Below are 17177 nucleotides of genomic sequence, written 5' to 3'. Positions count from 1 at the left end.
ACCATTTATTAAACCATACGCAAGTGAAATGACGTCATGCTGTATGGCTCTTTGTTGAAAGGCTGAGATTTTACACGATACTGCAAGTTGGTGTGATGCTCTGCCACCCCACCCCCACTTAACAAATCCGGCTCAGAAAACAGCTGCCCAGGATCAGCTCTGCTGGAGTTTTAGGCACAGACTAAAATAGAAGTCAGCAGCCAACGAGTCACCAGAAAGTGAGTGCTGGACAAAATGCAAACCCCTTCTTGGAAGACATAAGAAAGAAAACATCACTGAGACGTTTTTTCTTTGCTTATAAGGGCAATTTCTAGATCATTTCTCTACAGCTAAGTTTTAATAATCCCCTGGCATGCCGTTAAGAGACTCAGACAAAGTACAAACTGGGTCACCCTATAAAATCTCCAAGGTCCACAAGAATGTAATCTTGGGATTAAAACCTGCTACCAGCGCCAGAGCGCTTCCTGCCTCATTAAGTACTGGAGACGCGACGGAAATCTGACCCATATTTATTATGCTGTTCATATCATTTCAGGACAAATACATTAAACTCTCTGCCTGTCCTACTACCAAATCCAGACAGTCCAATTAGTGAAAATCAACTCCCACAATGGGAAGCCACATAGCTTTTCCCTCTCCCCTCCAGCTCCAGTACCTGGTAGACAAAGCAGATGGTAGGTGCTTGGCAACCATATAGGAACTTGACATCGATGACATGCAGCTCCTCCAGGCGGATGTTAAAGGCCTTGAGCTCTTTATTGTCCCGGTCTAGCGGAATAACCTTGAAAAGGCCATCATAGAGTCGCAGGCCAATCATCCGGCACTCAGGGTCGATGATGCCAATAATGCCGGTCTCTGAGGGGCGGCCAATACGGTCCTGAGAAGTAAAACTGAAGTTAGGGAAGAACCTCAACACTCAGAGTAACAGAGGACACTGGGCACCCCTTCCCAAAATAATTTTAGGGATGGTAATAAAACTAGTGGCCTCCAACTGATATGCCAGGGAGCCCAAATGTCAGTGCACACCTTCTCGCAAAACACTAATTCTCAATGAATTAGTACCCTGTCCCTTGGACGACTCCTTTCTTCATAAAAGCTTGAACCCTTAGTGTTTTCTCCCCATTTCTCTGACCACAGGGAGAGCTGCCCCCAGCCATTCAATTTTCTTTACCAAGTCATGAAAGCTCTATCCAAAAAACTCTCAGCAGCCTGAAGCAGCCACCTCACCTGGACATTGCCATGGGCTCGCGTTATGATATCAATGCTCTCGCCACTCTGCTTATATTCCAGGATGCAGGCATTGTATTTAGCTGTCAGGATAAACAGTAGGTCCTTGCTCTCCCCCTGGAAACCAACATAATACCATCAAAAGAAGTTCTTTTTGAAACAAGAATACCTATCCAGCCTCCAAGCATCTTTCTCTACGCATGCTAAATTCTTGAAGAACTTTCTTTTCTCCCTGAAGAGAAAAATCCACAGTGAGCAGGTAACATATATCAGATGCATACACCCTTAGGGTGTGTGCAAAAGGCCAGAACTGAAGTTGGTAGTCTATGCTTTGATGATTGTGCATCTTTTTACCCTACCTACAACAATGTCTTGTCTATTTCCATCTCAAGCTAATCTCACTCATTCCATTCAAATTCTGAAAGATGAATGTGATGTCTCCTTCTAATTCTCTCCAACTATTTGAAGAAACAAAAAAACATGAATACCAATGGAAGCTAAAATGGATCTACAAAGTCTTACCTACTTATTAACAGAGACCCCAAAAGAGGGAATATTGTATTCAAAGGGTTACAATTAAAATTGTAAATCCACTGCTTTCTTGTCAGATGCAATTAGAATATAATGAAACAATATGGATGAAAATATCTCAATTACAATAATGATGATAACACTATAACTGTTAACATAACAACAAATATTTGCTATGTAATAGCTCCTGTATTATTAAGAACATTTCACTTCATAATAACCCAGAGATTTTATACAGTTATCCCCATTTTGCAGACAGGCAAATAAGGTTCTGAAAAGTTAGGCGATACCCCAAGTTAAAATGAATAAGGGAATAAGGCCAGGACTGCCCTAATCTAGAGCCTACTCTCTCAATCAGTAGTGACCCACATTTCAAACTGCTTTGTCTTCTAAAGAAGTCAACTTATCAGTTTTTTCCTAGTAACTCTCTTCTACTCCGAAAAAGCTTATTTAAGAATATAAATTGAGGGAAGCCTCAGTGGTTTAGTCAGTTAAGCATCTGCCTTCGGCTCCGGTCATGACCCCAGGACCCTGGGATGGATTCCCACATAGGGCTCCTTGCTCATCAGAGAGCCTGCTTCTCCCTCTCTGCTTGTGCGCTCTGCCCCTCACTGGCAAATAAATAAAATCTTAAAAAAAAAAAAAGAATATAAATTGAACCCCCCCCCCATTCAAAAGAGATGATTTTCTCTCCTAAACCTTATTCCACCCACCCCAAGCAAAAGTGTGAAACAATGTAAAACTATTTAAGTTCTTGTTGCCTGGGCCCAACCCAGAGCACTTACCTTGGGCCTGAAAAGCTCCATGACCGCAATCTTCCCATACATGCCCACCTCTTTGACGGGCCGAAGACCCTCAGCAGTGACCACATAGATCTCTAATCTCGTGTTTTTGGCAATCAACAGGTTCAAGTCTTCAGCTGAAGTAAAGTGTCCTGAAAGGAACAGATCCTCTAACTTTTGAAGCCAGCGGCAGTATCTAAATAATCCTATCACTTCTACTTAAATACCACCAGAATTCTCTTTTATTTCACATATTTCTCTGGCTCCCTCCATTCACACTTCCTTCCAGCCAAATCCAACACCTCCAAGAGTCTCACTTCACGCGCTCAAGCTACTTCCCTAATCAGACTAAGAAAACTGGACGGGGCCTAAGAGTAGCATGTCCTTCAACTGACAATGACTGAAAACCTTTCAGATGGCTCTGTGCCCTCAAATTTGACTTTTCCTACAGCAGCGGCAGACAGCTAACTACGGAATACTGGAAAAAGTGTACATCACCATTCCGTCCTTATCTAAATGTTCACAGAATCTTTATCAGAGCAGAACGAACGCAAATTCCCAGAGCTTTTTATGAAAACACCGCTTTGTCCACAGCCCTCGTCTTCCCTCCAGTCTACCAATACCCCCGTCCACACTCCCTCAGAGCTTCCCACTCTACAAACAACAGAGTTTTGTTTTGGAATCATGATTAGAATTTACATAAACATACAAATTTGAGGTCTTCGTGTTCTGCTGAGTACGTGGATCAAGATGATTATTCCCGGGTTCAGGACATCTGTGTCCTTTGTAATCCTTGCACAGTCAACAAGGCAAACCCAGCACTGGGCTGGGCCATCCAAACCCTCCTCTCCAACAGCTCCCTGGAGTAAACAACAGCCCCCGGCAAAGAGAACTCCCTTCTTTGGGGGAGTGCGGACATTCCTCACATCCCTCCACCTCCTGCACCTCCCTGGCTCTCCCACAAGAAAATTCTGACCCTCCAAGTCGCCATCACCACGGCCCCTTCCCCTAACCACACGAGACCAATCTCGGGCCCCCCCCCCCAAGCAGAAGCACCACCGCACAATCAACTCAATACTTCGCTCTCCGTCCCAGTGGACCCGTCCTGTCCCCGAGGCCAAGTGACTCCCCAGGACGAAAGGGGACCCTCGAGAGCAGCTTTTGCTCCCCAAAAGGAGCGAGCTGAAGAAAGCTTCTTTAAAGTCGCGGCCTGGGAGGAGCTCCGTCGGCCGCCAGCACCTTCCATTCCCGGGACTCAGTCCCGCCCGGCCGCGGGCCTCCCTAGGCCTCGGTTCCCCCCAGCTCCCTCCCTCGCGGGGTCTCCTGCCCTGGCAGCCTCACCGGTCACGCAGCCATTCACGGCGGTGGGCTTCTGCGCCGTTACCACGTAGTTGTACGACATGTCGAGGTCTGGGACGGCCCGTCGGCACTCGAGCGCAACGATAGAGAAATGGACACAAGCGAAGAGACGGGGCCCCCACCCGCGCGCGGCGAACTCCACTGCCGCTGCCTCCGCCCCAGAGACACGTTGCAGGCCAGAGCGGCCGGGGCGCGGGGCATCACGGGACGGCCTCACCTGGCCTCTTGGAGGACTCACGGCGCCCCAGGCGGCCAACCAAAGGAGGCCCCGCCCTCCAAAGGCCCCGCCCCGTCTCTTACCGCCAGAGTGCGGAATACCCGGATGAGGGCGCGCCGTCGGGGGTCATTGTGAAGCGGCAGCTGCTACGGAGGTGGCTGGTGCGGGCGTGAGCGGGTGGGGGAGGTGCGCGGACACCCCCTCCGCTGTCGGAGCCGACCTTCGCTCCGGTCCACGCCCTTCGCCCATCCACAGACCCTGTCCTCGCCCCCTTCCATTTCTCTGGGCGCTCTCGGGGCTGTTCTCCCTTTTGGAACCGGAAGTACTGCCGAGGTCTAGAGGGGGAGGGGGTAACAGCAATTTGTGCATCTCGCAGACTAGAACCGAGGTCCCAACCTCCTTCTCCTTAGCACCCCCAGGTCCTCCAAACTCAGTCGGTACCCTCACCTGACCCTACAATGATTGATCACCCCTCCTCCCTTCGAAAGACACCAGGAGGCTTGCCTGTCCAGTTTAAACTAGGTTTTATTTTTAAGACTTTGAAGGGCCCGCTGGGCCACTTGCCCAGCATTATTCGTGCCCCTGTTGCTGTACAAATTCTAACCTCAAACACAACCAGGATTTCCTGGGTGAGACCGTTAATGGCCCAGGAAAGCAACCCCCAATTTCCAGGCCACTCCCCCCAGAGAGGCTTTGCAAGGAGTAAGGGAAAGCCTCCTGGCTTGGAGTAGCTTTAGAATGCCACAGAGAAGGCAGCCCCCCCGTTTTACAGATGAGGAAGCTGAAGTTCAAGGGAACTGGTTTACCTAAGATCCCCCAGTAAGTCAGAGGCAGAGCCAGGTGGCAACCCTAGTATGGATACTTCCTCTTGCAGACACATAGCGTAAGAGCCTGGATGACCCCAAGAGACCTCTGAACTAGGGGGAGCTAAAACGTCACTGTAGTTTACCTGTGTAGTTTCCCACACTAAGGGCTCTGCCTGACTTGGGAGGCCCAGACTTACCAGGAGAACAAACACAGGCTTTGTCGAAAGACTAGGTGTGGGTTTGAGTTCTGGCTCTTACTGATAGGACCTTGGACAAGGCACTAGAGCTCTCTTGAGTTTGGTTCCCAGAAGTGAAATGGGGTCACAGACTCAGCTGCCTTCTTGCTGGTGTGGTGCCAAAACCAAGTGCGCGAAGATCTTCGTAAACTAACTCGCTGCACATGATGCCCTCTTGAGAGATGGAGTTACTCTGTGGGTAACTGCCCCTTGGTGAGGAGGTGGAGTGCATGCATAAAGGCAGCCCTGTGCCCAGCATAGATTGATCTGTCTTCTAGCAGCCAAGTGCAGGTGTGAACCTTGGTCAGTGCCATGTCTTCTCCATCCCCAGTGCACGTACTAGAGTTTGGACTTGGATCAAAGTCTGGGGCAGCTCCCTCATTACCAGGGCCGTGGAAGCGTGATTGTGCCACAAGGCTGCCGGTGCCTCCAGCAACCCATACTGTTCGCCTCTTCTGCAGGTGCCGCTGCCATTATCACTGTGCTTGGACCCCGCTAGCACTCACAAGATTGCCCGTCCTCCAGCGGCTCAGTGCAAAGGTGTGAACTCAGAGTGTGTGAACTCCGCGTGCTTCAGAGTCTCCCCGCCATGGTGAGTCCCATGAGGGCCGGGGCAGAGGAAGGACACTGTGGTGTTGGAGCAGTGGGGGTGCCAGCCCTAGGCGTGCTGGAATTCCTTACACCCTGCAAAGAGACATTGCTGCCTCCTGAGGTTCAGAGAGGTTAAGAGAGAGAGTCATCCTTCCTCTCAGGGCCTGATCCCTGCTTCCCTCCATTTCCCAGCTGGTCCCAGCCGGACCCAGGGCTGCAGCCCCTGAGTCCCTGCAGGACCCATCTGGCCCTGGTCTCAGTCATACATTTAGATCAGAAAATTATCGGTTAGGTGTTCTTTAATAGACCCTGTACCAGGAGCCCTGAGGGATCTGATGTCTGTTCCTGAGCCTGGGACAAGTGTGGGCTGGTCCCAGAGGTGGGATCTTTACTGTGGGAAGCTCAGCATGGCCCGGCGGGCATCGCTCCAGGCCCACTCTAGAACTAGATCTGAACCAAAGCAGGCCTTGGACAGACTTGGTTCAAATGTCAGCCTGTCCCCAACCAGAGACCTTCTTACAAGAGACTTGATTTCTCTGAGCTTTTTTTTTTCCTTCTTATCTGCAATGTGAGGCAGATTAAGGCCCAACCTCCAAGTGGCTGCGAGGTGTTAATCAGACCAGAATCCTGGGGGCCTCACTCAGTGCCTGATCAACTTCCTTCCCTTTTCCGTCCTCTCAGGCTGCTGGGAACCAGGGTTGGCACTGGTGTCCGAGCCGTCCTTTGGCTTTGGGTCAGAAGTGGTTGCAAATCCCAGGCAAGGCTGACTGTCAGAGATGGTGGTTGGGGGGTGGGGGGAGTGTACATTCTTGGAGAGTGGTGGCCCTGGAGGCTGGCCTTGAAGTTGAGACCAACTCACAATTTCTTTGCATATTCCAGTCCCCGGAGGGCTCTGAGAGCCACAAGCACATGCCCTTACTAGGGCAAGACCTCTGCCAGTCTCAGCCTGCCTTCAGCCCCTGGGGAGAGCAGCATGATAAGGCTAAAATGGAACTGTCTTTGGAGTCAGGCCGACCTGGACACTTGCTGGCTGTGTGACCTTGGGCAAAGTCATTAAACTACGCCTCGGTTTCTTTTTCAGGCTAATCTTTCCTCCATAGGGTTATTGGGAATATTGAGTAAAACATGCGCAAAAAGCACCTGGACCCTGGGCTTGGCTCTCGGTCACTATTTGGGAACAGAACCCATAACAGCGTTATCATTCTGCTTGCTTCCTGCTGACCCGGGCTGCTCTCCTTAGCCCAGAGAAGATGGCTTGGCTTTGGCGCTTGTCCAGGCCCAGGAAAGGCCAGAATTTGCTCAGGGGAACCAGGTGCCTGCAGGTTTGGGGTAGGAGCCTCCTGGAAATGAGCCTTAATGGGACCTGGCTTGGCAGCAGCTGCCCAGGGCCACCAGGCGGCGCTGGGAGCCTGCCCTCTGGGTCCTCGTTGGGCTCCAGTCTCTCTGTCTTTGTGACGGAGGCAGAAGCTGGCACCAGCTTTTCAGAGCCCGCTTGAGAAAGGGAGTAACTGCCTTGGGTTCAGTTCTTAAATCTACAACAGGTATATACTCTAGTTTATTAAGCCTCTGATTTGCTGAGGAAGACAAAGTTCAGAACAACAAGGTGTCTTCCCTGAGTTCTCACATCTGGTGAGAGGCAGACGGATTTAAGCCCCAGAGCTCATGACCATGACTGCAGAACCCAAAGCCTTTGACACGCTCTCTACTTTTGCCTGCACCCCGTGTCCGCTCAAACCTATCCTCAGGCCAGCTGCCCTACACCCTCCCGCCAGAGGTTCCCCAAGGCCAGGTTCTACCTTCCACTTCTGAGGACCTGCCCACATCTTCCTGATGGTCACTGGTTGCTTAATTTGTTCTAACTTGCTTCCTGGCCTGGCCGCTGTCCAAGTTCACATCTCCAGACCCTGGTGTATACTCTCCCTTGGCCTGGGATATTCTCATCCTTTTTCCCTTCCTCCATGACCCTCACACTCTTTACTTCCCTAACTCCTCCTTCTTCTCACAAAGACTCCCAGGATCCACTGAGGAGGCAAGCACATTCCTCTCGTGTAGCTCCTCCCACAGCATGTGGAGATGATCTTTTTGTTTCCATCAAGGGTAGGAGCAGCATTCTGTCTGGATGAGCACTGGGCATATTGAGAGGCTCAGGAAATGCTTGTCTACACCAGAGCAAAGGAGTGTAGGGCCTCTCTGATGCCTTCTCCTTGCACAGGAGCCTCAGCCTGGGGCTTTTCCCCCTTTGACAGAAGGCTGTTGGGCCCTAATTTTATTCAATTCTTCTAGACTCAGGACTTCGGTTCCCTTCTTTGGTCTACATTGAAGCCCTTTTTCTAGATAAATTTAAGCCATAGTCCAAAACAGTTCATAAATTTTACCCTTAATCAGTAGTCCCAAATTAAACAAACTCACGGAAATATCCGCCTGAGAAAGTCATGCCCAATTCAAGATACTGCCATATCCCTGGAGTCCTTATGGCTAAGGGGTCTCCAGCATAGCGGTGTGGCTGGGCAGGAAGGGGGTGTCCCTGCCAGCTGCACCTGGAACTTCCTTCTGGCTCTTCTCTTGCAGACGTCCAAGAAGCTGGTGAACACAGTGGAAGGCTGTGCCGATGATGCCCTAGCTGGTCTGGTGGCCTGCAACCCCAGCCTGCAGCTCCTGCACGGCCACCGCGTGGCCCTCCGTTCCGACCTGGACAGCCTCAAGGGCCGGGTGGCTCTGCTGTCGGGTGGGGGGTCTGGCCATGAGCCTGCCCATGCCGGTGAGTAGTCTGGGACAGAGGTGTGAGGAGCAGGTCCTGGGCAGAGTGGACGGGGGCTCCAGGAGATCCTCAGTGCTGCTAGGAGGTTTAGGACAGAGCCCAGGTCGGGGGCTGTCTCTGTCCCTCAGGCTGTGACCTAGGGCTAGTCATGGCCTTTCTCTGGGGCTCAGTCTCTACGTCTTATCCACCAAACGATATCTGAGAGTCAGTGATTTTGTGAATTCTGGCTCTCCAGGCCTCCCTGAGCCCTCCGCCTCCTCCATGAAGCCTTCCTGACTTAGTTCTAAGCTAGAGTAGTATCCCTCTTCTGAATTCCTACCCCGCATTTTCACATACATCATGGATAGCCCTGGAACGTTTCTTGCTCAGTGCCAGGCATGTGAGCTCTCAAGAACAACTGGGGGACCAGGGACCCGGCTTTGTATCCTCTGTTCCTTACCTGTCTCCCTCAGCAAATCAGTCCATCCACTAAGCACCCTTCATGGGCACCTTTCGACACCTGGCATTGTTTGGGGCATGAGAGATATAACCTTGAGCCAGAAAAACAGGGTGCCTGCCCTCACAGAGCTTTTTTTCTCATTTGGGGAGACGTAACCAGGTAAATGTATATGTGAGGGAGAACCTTCCAGAGCACGTTAAGTGAAGTAGCAAAGACAAAAGAGTGGGAACACAGAACAGGGAGTCACTGGTATGGGGTGACGACTGCCTCCGTTGGGAAGTCAGGGAAGGCCTCTCCAAGGAGTCTGTTCCCAAGGAGGGTGACCCTGGTACTCTTTTGGCGCAAGGCACACAGAAGGGCTCACCAAACCATGACGCCCAGCAGCGTGGGAAGGCCTGGGGACCACAGGCACAGGTCCCCAGCCAGCATCTGCTCTGTCTCCAGGTTTCATAGGGAAGGGGATGCTGACGGGGGTCATCGCAGGAGCCGTGTTCACCTCCCCGGCAGTGGGCAGCATCCTAGCAGCTATCAGGGCAGTGGCCCAGGCGGGCACAGGTAAGCCTGACAGGCGGGAGGGGCTGCTGTGGTGAGGGCAGGCGCTGACGGGGCCCTGCTGGCTGCTTCTGCAGTGGGGACCCTCCTCATCGTGAAGAACTACACCGGGGATCGGCTCAACTTCGGCCTGGCCCGGGAGCAGGCCCGGGCTGAGGGCATCCCCGTGGAGATGGTGGTCATTGGGGACGACAGTGCTTTCACTGTCCTGAAGAAGGCGGGCAGGCGGGGACTCTGCGGCACGGTGCTCATTCACAAGGTGAGATTTCCCACCCGGGACACTGGCTGGCTGGCTGGCTCCCCGCAACCCCCAGCCTTCTCTTTCCACACAGCACCAGGGACCTGGACCTTTCCAGCCAGCCCACCCGCTGCCCCAGGAAGCCACTCTTTCCCCAATGTTCCCTGATCCCCTCAACTCCCTAAGCCCAGAATCTAAGTGTTTTCCTAGACTGTTCCCTCTACGTCCCCCACACTCAGCCAGTTGCCCTGTCCTCGTCATCCGACCCCTGAATTGCCCCCATGATGCACGTGCCTCTCAGAGCCCTGCCCCTCCTGTCCTGGCCTTGGGTCAGTGCCGGTGTGCTCCTGCCCAGCCCGCTGCAGCTGCTGCTCATGGGGCCCCCCGTCTGCCTCCTGTCTGCCCCTCTAGCACGTTCCTCATGCTGCCCCAGAGGTGCCTTTCGAAAATGCATATGTGACCAGGTCGTCCGCCTCCTGAAAGCCCTGTGGGGCCCCAGGAGTCAGTCTAGGCTCCGTGGTCAGTTGGCCACCGCACTCTTGCCTCTTCTCCCTGACTTTCTTTTTTTTTTTTTTTTTTAAAGATTTTATTTATTTATTTGACACAGAGAGAGATCACAAGTAGGCAGAGAGGCAGGCAGAGAGAGAGGAGGAAGCAGGCTCCCTGCGGAGCAGAGAGCCCGATGCGGGGCTCGATCCCAGGACCGCGAGATCATGACCTGAGCTGAAGGCAGCGGCTTAATCCACTGAGCCACCCAGGCGCCCTCTCCCTGACTTTCTAAGTTCACTTGCCGTCATGCATCTCAGGCTCCGTTAATGCCAGCTCACCGCATGCCTGGGCTGCAGGTCCCTTCTGGGGCTTTGCTGATGCTTCCTCTAAGGCTGTGAAAATCCTTTCACTGCCCAGCCTCTTCTGGGCCTGGCTAACTCCTGCGATTCTGTACGGGCCACCTCTGATGTCCCTCCTGGGTAGAGGCTCCGTCCTCGGTGCTCCCATGGCATCCCGCTGTGATGGTCTGCCTCACGTTCACTGTTCAAGTCTGCAGGCGTCTGTTTTCCCAGATTCCGATCCCTCCGAAGCAGGGACTGTCACTCGGTCAGCTTTTTTTCTTCTTAGCACATATTGAGTGCTTGGCAAAAACACAGTGGGTGGGTGTGTGCGTGAGTAGGGAGAGACAGCCACAGCGTATATGCCGTGGAGAACCAGCTCTAGGCTAGTCACCAGGAAACTGGCCACCAACTAGCTGTGCGACATTGGACCAGTCACGTCCCTTCTTTGGGCTCATTTCTCTATTTGCGAAGTCCCTTCTGGCTCCCACAGACTGGGGTTCTTGAAGATTCCAGGCAAGTGCCCTGCCCTAAATATGGCGGGCCAGGCTGATGTGGCAGTACCGAGATGCCTTCTTCCAACTAGAAACTCAGCCCCAGCCTGTCTCCTCCCTGAGAGCCGTACACTGACTACTTCCTCTTATCTGTGTGGGTGCAGGTGGCAGGTGCCCTGGCTGAGGCGGGTGTGGGGCTGGAGGAAATCACAAAGCGTGTGAGCGCGGTCGCCCAGGCCATGGGTGAGTGCTGGCCCAGGGACTTGGAAGGGGAAGGTGGGAGGTCCAGGCTGACCTTGGGACTGACGAGGTGCAGGTTCCCTGTGACTTTCCAGGTGATTCCCCAGGGGTGGAGGGAAGGTCTCCCTGGGGCAGTTCCTAGGGACTGGTAGCCTTGGGTCTGCAGGCTGGGTTTCTCCTTCCCCACTGAGGTGACCAGTGTGGCCTGGCTCAGAAGAGGCTGCAGTGGGCTGGGCCCCCCGAGGCATAGCCGCTGCCTGCCGCCTGCCGCCAAGAACAAAACACCTTTAACACACCTCACTTCTGGCAGGGACCCTGGGAGTGAGCTTGTCCTCCTGCAGCGTCCCTGGCTCAAGACCCACCTTTGAGCTCGCACCAGATGAGGTGGAGCTGGGCCTGGGTAAGTTTGGGGCCACCCCCTCCCTGGCCCTGCCTGCGCCCTGGGGTTTGTCCACATCTTATGCCCTGGGAGCTGGTGCCAAAGAGGTCTTAGTATTTTTTAAGTTGTTTTTTTTTTTTAAGTTGATGTATTTAATCTGTACGCCCAACGTGGGGCTCATACTCACACCCCTGAGATCAAGAGTCACATGTTCTTCTGACTGAGCCAGCCAGGCGCCCCAATATTAGTATTTCTAAGTGGGCGCTTGGATCCCTTCTGGCCCAGCCTGTCTGGTCTCTTCACTTGCTTTGCCGTCCATACCCGAACTCTGGCCACAGGGGCTCTGTGCCCCACCTACCTCCTTGCCTTTGCTCACGCCCTTTCTGGGTCCCTGGGCCCCTGCCAGAACACAGCCCTCCTTTCATCGGCGGCTCAGAGGCCACCCAGCTCCCTCCTTCCTCCCCTGCCCAACCCTGTGTTTCCAAAGTGGTGGAGACAGGCCTCATGTGGCCTCGCTGTGATTGCCTCCAGTTAAAGCTACTTAGCTAGTTAGGAGTTAAGGAAGGCTGTCTCCACCACCCAGCCGTAAGCTCCCAGAGAGTGGAGACTGTATTTCGCGTTACTCTGTGTATCACCCCCCACACTCCTCACATTCACAGTGCTTAGCTAGTGCTGAGCACTTAGTAAATGCTCGAGAAAAACATGATCAGTGAGTTCCCAGGCCCTGAGTGGGTCAGCAGTGACCAAGTCTGTCCACAGGGATCCACGGGGAAGCTGGTGTGCGTCGGATAAAGGTAAGCAGACTCCCGGGCCCAGGCTGGTCTCAGACCAAGGCCTTCCAGCAAAGCTCACTGCTGGCTCTCGCTGTGACAGATGGCAAGTGCCGACGAGATTGTGAGACTCATGCTGGACCACATGACGGCCTCCTCCAACGTGTCGCGTGTGCCTGTGCAGGCCGGTGAGGGGCTATCACGCTGTCTCCCAGCCTTTCCTCCTCCTCTGGGCAGGCAGCCTGGAGAGTCTCACATGGGGGTCGCATCTGCCCACAGGCTCCTCAGTGGTGCTGATGGTCAACAACCTTGGTGGCTTGTCGTTCCTGGAACTGGGCATCATAGCCGACGCTGCTGTCCGCGCTCTAGGTGAGCCCCACACCGGAAGGGGACTTCCCCAACCCCTGGAGCTCCTTTACCTGCAGCCCTTTGAAGCTGGACAGAAGAAAAGCATCCACAGTGGGGTCTTGGATGGCCCAGAGCAGGGCCTGTGCGGGCAGACGAACCTGAGTCAGACCATCACTGCCAGCTGACTGCTGGATGCCATGAGCCTCTGCCCTTGTCTGTGAAGAGGGGGCAATGATAGTTCCTGCCTTTCTGGGTTGTCGTGAGGATTACGTGAGATTAAATATACATATCACACCTAGCACAGGGCCTGGCACCCAGCAGGAACTCAGGAAAGGAGACTTGTAATTACCCATCTTCCCCATAGAGGGGGCACCGCCAGGGCATTGGGTATCTTGGGGCATCCTTGAGGGATGACTGGAGGGATTCTGGCCATATCCCTTCTAACCTCCTGGCGTCCAAAATCCTTGTTTTCCTGGTTCTTTCTCTGATGCTCTGGGGACAAGTGCCCATCCTCCACTTCTTGCCTCATGGGCTTCCTGCTCTGTATTGCAGAGGGCCGTGGGGTGAAGATCGCCCGTGCCCTGGTGGGCACCTTCATGTCAGCCCTGGAGATGCCTGGCATCTCTCTCACCCTTCTGCTGGTGGATGAGCCTCTCCTGAAACTGATCGGTGAGACCCAGAAGCTGGGGTCATCCCAGCCAGGCATCCTTGTGGCCCGAAGGAGCCACGGGGGAGTTAGGGACTACACCCCATCAGGGCTGACCATGACCCCTGTAGAGATACCCTCTGTAGAGATACTCCAGCCTTCAGCTGTCGCTTGAGGTGTTGGGATTACGATCCTCCCCAGGAACCCTCCGCACTTCCCTTGTATACAGTAGGCACTCGGTACTTGCTTGTTGATATGGTGAGAGCCAGACACCAGGTGGGGAATCCAGGTCCCACTTGATCCCTGTCCGGCTGACCCATGTCTACAAGTCGTCCTGCTGTCTCTAGATGCTGAAACCACCGCGTCGGCCTGGCCTAATGTGGCCAAGGTCCCCGTGACTGGGCGGAAGCGGAGCCGGGCAGCCCCTGCTGAGCCTCTGGAGGCCCCTGTTTCCACCACAGCAGGAGGTACAAAGCCCTGCGGGTGGGGAGGGAGGCCCAGGGCTTCCACCTGTGGGTCTGGAACGGGTGAGGGCTCTTAAACCCATATCTCCCACACCCGTGGGGGTGGGCTGTGAAAAGTCCAGGTGGGCCTCCGCGCCACTGTCCTCGGTCCCCAGGTTTGACCTCGAAGCGGGTGGTGCTGGTGCTGGAGCGGGTGTGCACCACCCTCCTGGGCCTGGAGGAGCACCTGAACGCCCTGGACCGCGCTGCCGGAGACGGGGACTGCGGCACCACCCACAGCCGCGCTGCCAGAGGTGGGCACGGGGTCCCGCTGGGGTCAGGAGCAGGGCTGCTGTGGGATGTGGGTCCGAGAGGCGCCTGGGTGGCTCAGTCAGTTAAGTGTCTGCCTTCGGCTCAGGTCATGATCCCAGGGTCCTGGGATGGAGCCCCACGTCAGGTTCCCTGCTCGGCAGGAGGCCTGCTTCTCCTTCTGCCTGCCGCTTCCCCTGCTTATGCTCTCAAATGACTAAATAAAATCTTTTTTAAAAAAAATTAAAAAAAAAAACAAACATGGGTTCTGAGATTTGGGCATTTTATGAACCTGAACAACTTCAAAAGCATAGTGAGTGTTCATAATGGAATGGCCAACATTTATTTCGCCAAGAGAGATAATTCACAAAACCTGGCATCCTTTCCCCTTTTTCCTAAGAAAGGGCTCTTCTAAAACTGTAAACGTAGAAGAGTTGTTATTGCAAAATAAAATGTAATCTTTTTAATATTTTTTACATTTATTTTGAGAGAAAGTGAGTCAGGGAAGGGGCAGAGAGAGAGAGAAACCCAAGCGGACTTCACACTGAGTGTTGGAGCCGAACATAGAGCCCCAGCCCCTGACGCTGAGATCGTGACCTGATCTGAAACCAAGAGTCGGGTGCTCAACCGCCCAGGCCCCCCGAATATAATCTCTTTTTAAAAATTTATGTATGTACATAGGTATGTGTGTGTGTACATATCCCAAAATCAAGAGTCGCTTCTTCTACTGACTGAGCCAGCCCGGCGTCCCCAAATGTGATGTTTTACAGTGAATAATAACTTTAGGTTCAAGAGAAACTCCCACAATTGTCCTTATTTTTCTCAGCTTGCGGGAGGCTAATGAAAAGCTCTTAATTATCCAGCATAGTTCAGGCAAAAAATCAGGGCTCCCCTGGGCCTGGCACAGCTCTAGCTGCTCTGAATACAACAGTGAGCCAAGTGATAAAACTCCCTGCCCTCGGGGCTCGCGTACCTGTTCTGCTGGGGGAGGCACACAGTCCACAGTCCGCGCAGGGACCATCAGCAAAACAGAGAGGATGGAGGTGCGCAGGGCTGAGGAGAAATGAAGCTGGGAAGCGAGGCTTGGAAGGTCAGGATGGGGGTGTCCGAGGCAGGCCCCACTTTCTGGGTGCTGGCCAAGGTTCTTGTCAGTCCCCGTTTCCCAGCCCTTCCAGACCGCACCCAGGATGGAGAAAGGGAACTTTGGGAATCTCCTAGGTTGGTCCCCTCGGCCTCTGCCAGGGGCGGGCCTTCCGCCTGACAGTGAGGCCTGGGTTGCTTGATTGGGGCACAAGCAGATGGGAGGGAGGGCCTCCAAATTCTTCATTTTTCTCTTTCTGCAGCCATCCAAGGGTGGCTGAAGGAGGGTCCACCCCCTGCCAGCCCTAGCCAGCTACTCTCCAAATTGTCCCTCCTGCTCCTGGAGAAGATGGGAGGCTCATCTGGGGCGGTGAGTGCCAGCAGCCCCTGGGACCAAAGGGCTGACCCAGAGGGACCCCAGATTGGCCGAGGCCCACGCCAGCCTCATGTGCTCAGCATATTGGTCCTCCCCAGCTTTATGGCCTGTTCCTGACTGCGGCGGCTCAGCCACTCAAGGCCAAGACAGACCTGCCAGCCTGGTCTGCTGCCATGGATGCCGGCCTGGAGGCCATGCAGAAGTGAGCCAGAGCCCCATGCCTTCGACCCCGGGGTGGGCTGGGGGCAGTAGATGGTGTCACCTGCTCCCAGCCCGCCACGTCTCCATCCCACAGTGAGTCCCTGCAGGGAGTCTTAACTCATCCTTTCTCCGTGCCAGGTATGGGAAGGCTGCTCCAGGGGACAGGACAATGGTGTGTATTCGGCCCCGCCCGTCCCTCTTTGTGGTGGAACAGAAGCCTCGAAGGCCACCCTCAGTGGCAGGGCCTGTCCTTACTCCCCTCTCCCTCACCTTGCCCAGCTGGATTCCCTGTGGGCAGCAGCACAGGAGCTCCAAGCCTGGAAGAGCCCAGGAGCCAATCTGCTCCAAGTTTTGACCAAAGCAGTCCAGGTGAGCAAGCAAGTTAATACCTTTCCTGGACCTGTTTCCTCCTCCAAACATGGAAAGCATCGTCTGCATCAGAGGGTTGCTGTGAGGCTCGAGATAGGAGGAGCCCCAGGGCGTCTAGGACACAGCAAGCCCTCAGTAGATGGTGGCCTCTGGCCCTGCTAGAGGTCAGAGAGGTGACCTCTCCACCCCGGCGACAGTACTCAGGGTGCTGGAAGGGCTGGGACAGGAGGGTGTAGGGTCCATGGGGGAAGGAGGCCTGCTGGCTTGTCCTTGAACATGCTCCCACGCTCCCACCCAGAGTGCAGAAGCTGCAGCCGAGGCCACCAAGAACATGGAAGCTGGAGCGGGAAGAGCCAGTTACATCAGCTCTGCGCGCCTGGATCAGCCGGACCCCGGGGCAGTGGCAGCCGCGGCTGTCCTTCGTGCCATCCTGGAGGCCTTGCAGAGCCCGGGTGTGTGAGGACATCCTGGGCCTTGGTGCCTCTTACTGCTGGGCAGAGGTGGCCACTGTCGCTTCCTCCTGTCTTCCAGCTGTTACCCTCCCTCACCCTTTGCCCCCAGGGCCTGTCCTTGGTTCAGCAGGGAACCTCTACCAGCCTCGAAATTTGAAATTTCCTACGGGAACTGCAGGGCAAGTTGGTCGGGTAGGACTTTGGCCCTGCCTTTTCCCTTTTCGGGGAGATAGAATTCTATCCCTGCCCCCAGCCACCTCAGGGCCTCTGCAATAGGCACTTTCCTTGGGTCGTACCATGGCCTTTAACTGGCCATGCTAACTCAATTGTAAGGCTCCTTGGGAAAGGCCTTCTGACCTTGAGAGAGTATAGAAAAGCAAGTGAATTAAAAACCACATTGAGGGGCGCCTGGGTGGCTCAGTGGGTTAAAGCCTCTGCCTTTGGCCCAGGTCATGATCCCAGGGTCCTGGGATCAAGCTCCGCATCAGGCTCTCTGCATAGCAGGGA

General features: G+C 54.2%; 2 protein-coding genes across 2 annotated transcripts in view; one reads left to right on the top strand and one right to left on the bottom strand.

Annotated features, from left to right (window-relative positions):
* Positions 1 to 4087, bottom strand: part of DDB1 (damage specific DNA binding protein 1) — a 28811-nt gene extending 24724 nt beyond the window's left edge. Inside the window, exons 1-4 of the mRNA XM_046017184.1 lie at positions 3882 to 4087; positions 2544 to 2692; positions 1228 to 1344; positions 656 to 877 (exon numbers count right to left, since the gene is read on the bottom strand). Of these exons, the coding sequence (XP_045873140.1) occupies positions 656 to 877; positions 1228 to 1344; positions 2544 to 2692; positions 3882 to 3942 (549 nt within the window). The 5' untranslated portion in view covers positions 3943 to 4087. The remainder of the gene's footprint in view (positions 1 to 655; positions 878 to 1227; positions 1345 to 2543; positions 2693 to 3881) is intronic.
* A 136-nt stretch (positions 4088 to 4223) lies between these two features.
* TKFC (triokinase and FMN cyclase) lies at positions 4224 to 17046 on the top strand. The gene is made up of 18 exons (XM_046017185.1): positions 4224 to 4270; positions 5620 to 5750; positions 8318 to 8507; positions 9391 to 9501; positions 9576 to 9757; positions 11222 to 11300; positions 11608 to 11697; positions 12436 to 12470; positions 12550 to 12634; positions 12726 to 12815; positions 13347 to 13463; positions 13788 to 13907; positions 14060 to 14197; positions 15536 to 15642; positions 15747 to 15850; positions 15988 to 16021; positions 16129 to 16218; positions 16517 to 17046. Exons 2-18 carry the CDS (start codon positions 5748 to 5750, stop codon positions 16676 to 16678), a joined length of 1737 nt encoding a protein of 578 aa, XP_045873141.1. The 5' UTR covers positions 4224 to 4270; positions 5620 to 5747; the 3' UTR covers positions 16679 to 17046.
* Positions 17047 to 17177: the final 131 nt, after the last annotated feature.

Source organism: Meles meles, chromosome 8, assembly GCF_922984935.1.
Source record: "Meles meles chromosome 8, mMelMel3.1 paternal haplotype, whole genome shotgun sequence".
NCBI classification, from domain to species: Eukaryota; Metazoa; Chordata; class Mammalia; order Carnivora; family Mustelidae; genus Meles; species Meles meles.
This window is presented reverse-complemented; position numbering and strand designations above follow the sequence as displayed.

What these genes read in the sequence shown, in the direction of transcription:
- TKFC (XM_046017185.1), top strand. An exon ending in AGTGGCCCAGGCGGGCACAG is followed by an intron (nt 9,502 to 9,575) that starts GTAAGCCTGACA and finishes CTGCTTCTGCAG; the next exon opens with TGGGGACCCTCCTCATCGTG. An exon ending in GCGTGTGCCTGTGCAGGCCG is followed by an intron (nt 12,635 to 12,725) that starts GTGAGGGGCTAT and finishes ATCTGCCCACAG; the next exon opens with GCTCCTCAGTGGTGCTGATG.